This window comes from Drosophila bipectinata, chromosome 3L (genome assembly GCF_030179905.1).
Source record: "Drosophila bipectinata strain 14024-0381.07 chromosome 3L, DbipHiC1v2, whole genome shotgun sequence".
Taxonomy (NCBI): domain Eukaryota; kingdom Metazoa; phylum Arthropoda; class Insecta; order Diptera; family Drosophilidae; genus Drosophila; species Drosophila bipectinata.
In genome coordinates this window covers 3,707,725-3,709,665 of record NC_091738.1, presented here as the reverse complement: position 1 = coordinate 3,709,665, position 1,941 = coordinate 3,707,725, and the positions used below count along the sequence as shown (strand labels likewise).

At 46.3% G+C, this 1,941-nt stretch overlaps 1 protein-coding gene across 1 annotated transcript; it reads right to left on the bottom strand.

Annotated features, from left to right (window-relative positions):
* Positions 1 to 224: 224 nt before the first annotated feature.
* On the bottom strand, positions 225 to 1,613 carry LOC108127580 (oxaloacetate tautomerase fahd2, mitochondrial). The gene has a single exon (XM_017244708.3). It carries the CDS (start codon positions 1,491 to 1,493, stop codon positions 474 to 476), a length of 1,020 nt encoding a protein of 339 aa, XP_017100197.1. The 5' UTR covers positions 1,494 to 1,613; the 3' UTR covers positions 225 to 473.
* Positions 1,614 to 1,941: the final 328 nt, after the last annotated feature.

Here is a 1,941-nt window from a genome sequence, read left to right as displayed (position 1 = left end):
ACCCGTCACTCTGTCGGTATTGCAATATTAGGAGGCCTTCTGACCTGGTTTTGAGGCTTCTGGCCTGGTTAACACATAAGCAAAAATTTATTGCCTTTGGATGATGGGCTGTGTATGTTTTTTGATTATTAACCAAGGCTTTCTAATTCTTCTCTACAAATATTGGCCAAACCCCCCAGTTAAAAGTCAGGATTCAAGGATACCAGGATATACATAGGTGTTATGTGTGGGCATAATAAATATTTTATTATTTTTTTTGTGTTTTTTCCTCAGTTCTCTCTACTTTTCGTTCGTTCATACATGGATTTATCAACGTCGACTTGAATATGTTACACATACGACACTGATATGTTTCAAAACATTATATACGTTAGACATGAATCCTTCTCTGTTCAAAATTTTAAAGTCAATTTGTAAAATTTTTCTTATTTTTTTTTCGTCACCTGTCATCCCTTAGCCTCATCTTCTCGCTTCTAGACATAGGGATTGATGACTTTATTGCACATTTTTCCTAAATTTTGAATCTCACTTTCGATGAGATCGCCGGGCTTGAGGAAGCGCGTTGGCTTTTGGTAGGCTCCAGCTCCGGCGGGCGTTCCAGTGAGAATGACATCGCCAGGATACAGGGTGAGGCAGTGAGACAGACGGTGAATCAGAAAGTCGACCTTGAAGATCATATCCCGCGTATTGCCAGACTGCCGGATCTCGCCGTTGACCAGGGTCCGGATCCAGAGGTTGTTGACGTCGGGCATGTGGCAGCGGTGGAGAATGATGGGCCCCACCGGGAGGAAGGTGTCTAGCGTGTGACCGCCTAGAACGGCATTCCTCTCCTTGGTCACGATGTCCTGGGCCACCATAAATCCGAACACGTAGTTAAGTGCCTCCTTGGGGGTTACTTCTCTGCATTTCTTGCCGATGACCACGGCCAGGTGACATCCGTAGTCGATTCGCTTCATGGAGTGGGGGGCCTTGATGGGGTCCAGAGCTCCGGTGATGGAATTGGAGAACTTGACGTGGAAGGCAGGCTCGCGGGGAATAGAGATGTGCTGCTCATCGCAATTATCCAAGTAATTGCAGTCGACAGCTATGATCTTGCTGGGGCACTCGATGGGGGGAAGCAGTTGAAAGTCCACAGCATCGACATCCTCGACCTTCATGTACTGCACACTGTCCAGCAGGTTGTCCATGGCGTAGCGCTGCTGGATGAAGTCCTGCATGTTGGGCGAGGCGCAGGTGAGACTGGACAGCTCGACCATCTTGCTGCCGTCCTCGGAGACCATGGCGAGGCGCTTGAAGGTTTCGTTTGAGCGGCGGTACTGCATGAACCGGCACTTGGGATCGATCCCCCGCCGCTCCACAGTCGGCGTCGGTGTGGGCGTTGTGACTGGGTGGTGCAGGCGGTGCTGTTGGAAGAAGAGGAAGCTCCTTCGATCCATCCGTAGTGTCCACAAGCGCCGACCATGATTCCGTAAGAGGCCCATATAGGTGTTCATTCTATGGCCGTCAGAGTTGAGTTAGAAGTGGATGCAGTTTCCGGAAATCCGTTTAATTTTGAGTGGAAGGAGAAAGTCTGTGTGTTGTGTTCAAAGGCAACTCGAGACAAGGACACTCCCCTGAAAAGAAAAATAAATAGAAAATATTATTTTAAATTATATTTTTGGGTTTTTTTTTTGGTTTTTTTTTTTTATATAAAATTTTGATACAACTGTTCTACTTACGTACAAAAACCCTACTAAACTGAAGCTCCAGTCATTTGGGATACAATGAGTTATTAAATATCCAAGGCCTACTTGGCAGCTCTAATCATTCGAAAAGTAACAGAAAAGTTATCGGTTAAGGGCGTCAACTCCTTAAAGGACTAGGTCGTGACAGTACCCCATCTCTGAGTGCCATCATGAAAATAATATATTTTGGTCTTTGTTTTTCCGGGATTCGGGTGTG

Coding starts and splice junctions, on each gene's coding strand:
- LOC108127580 (XM_017244708.3), bottom strand. CDS start 1,493: ATGAACACCTATATGGGCCTCTTACGGAATCATGGTCGGCGCTTGTGG.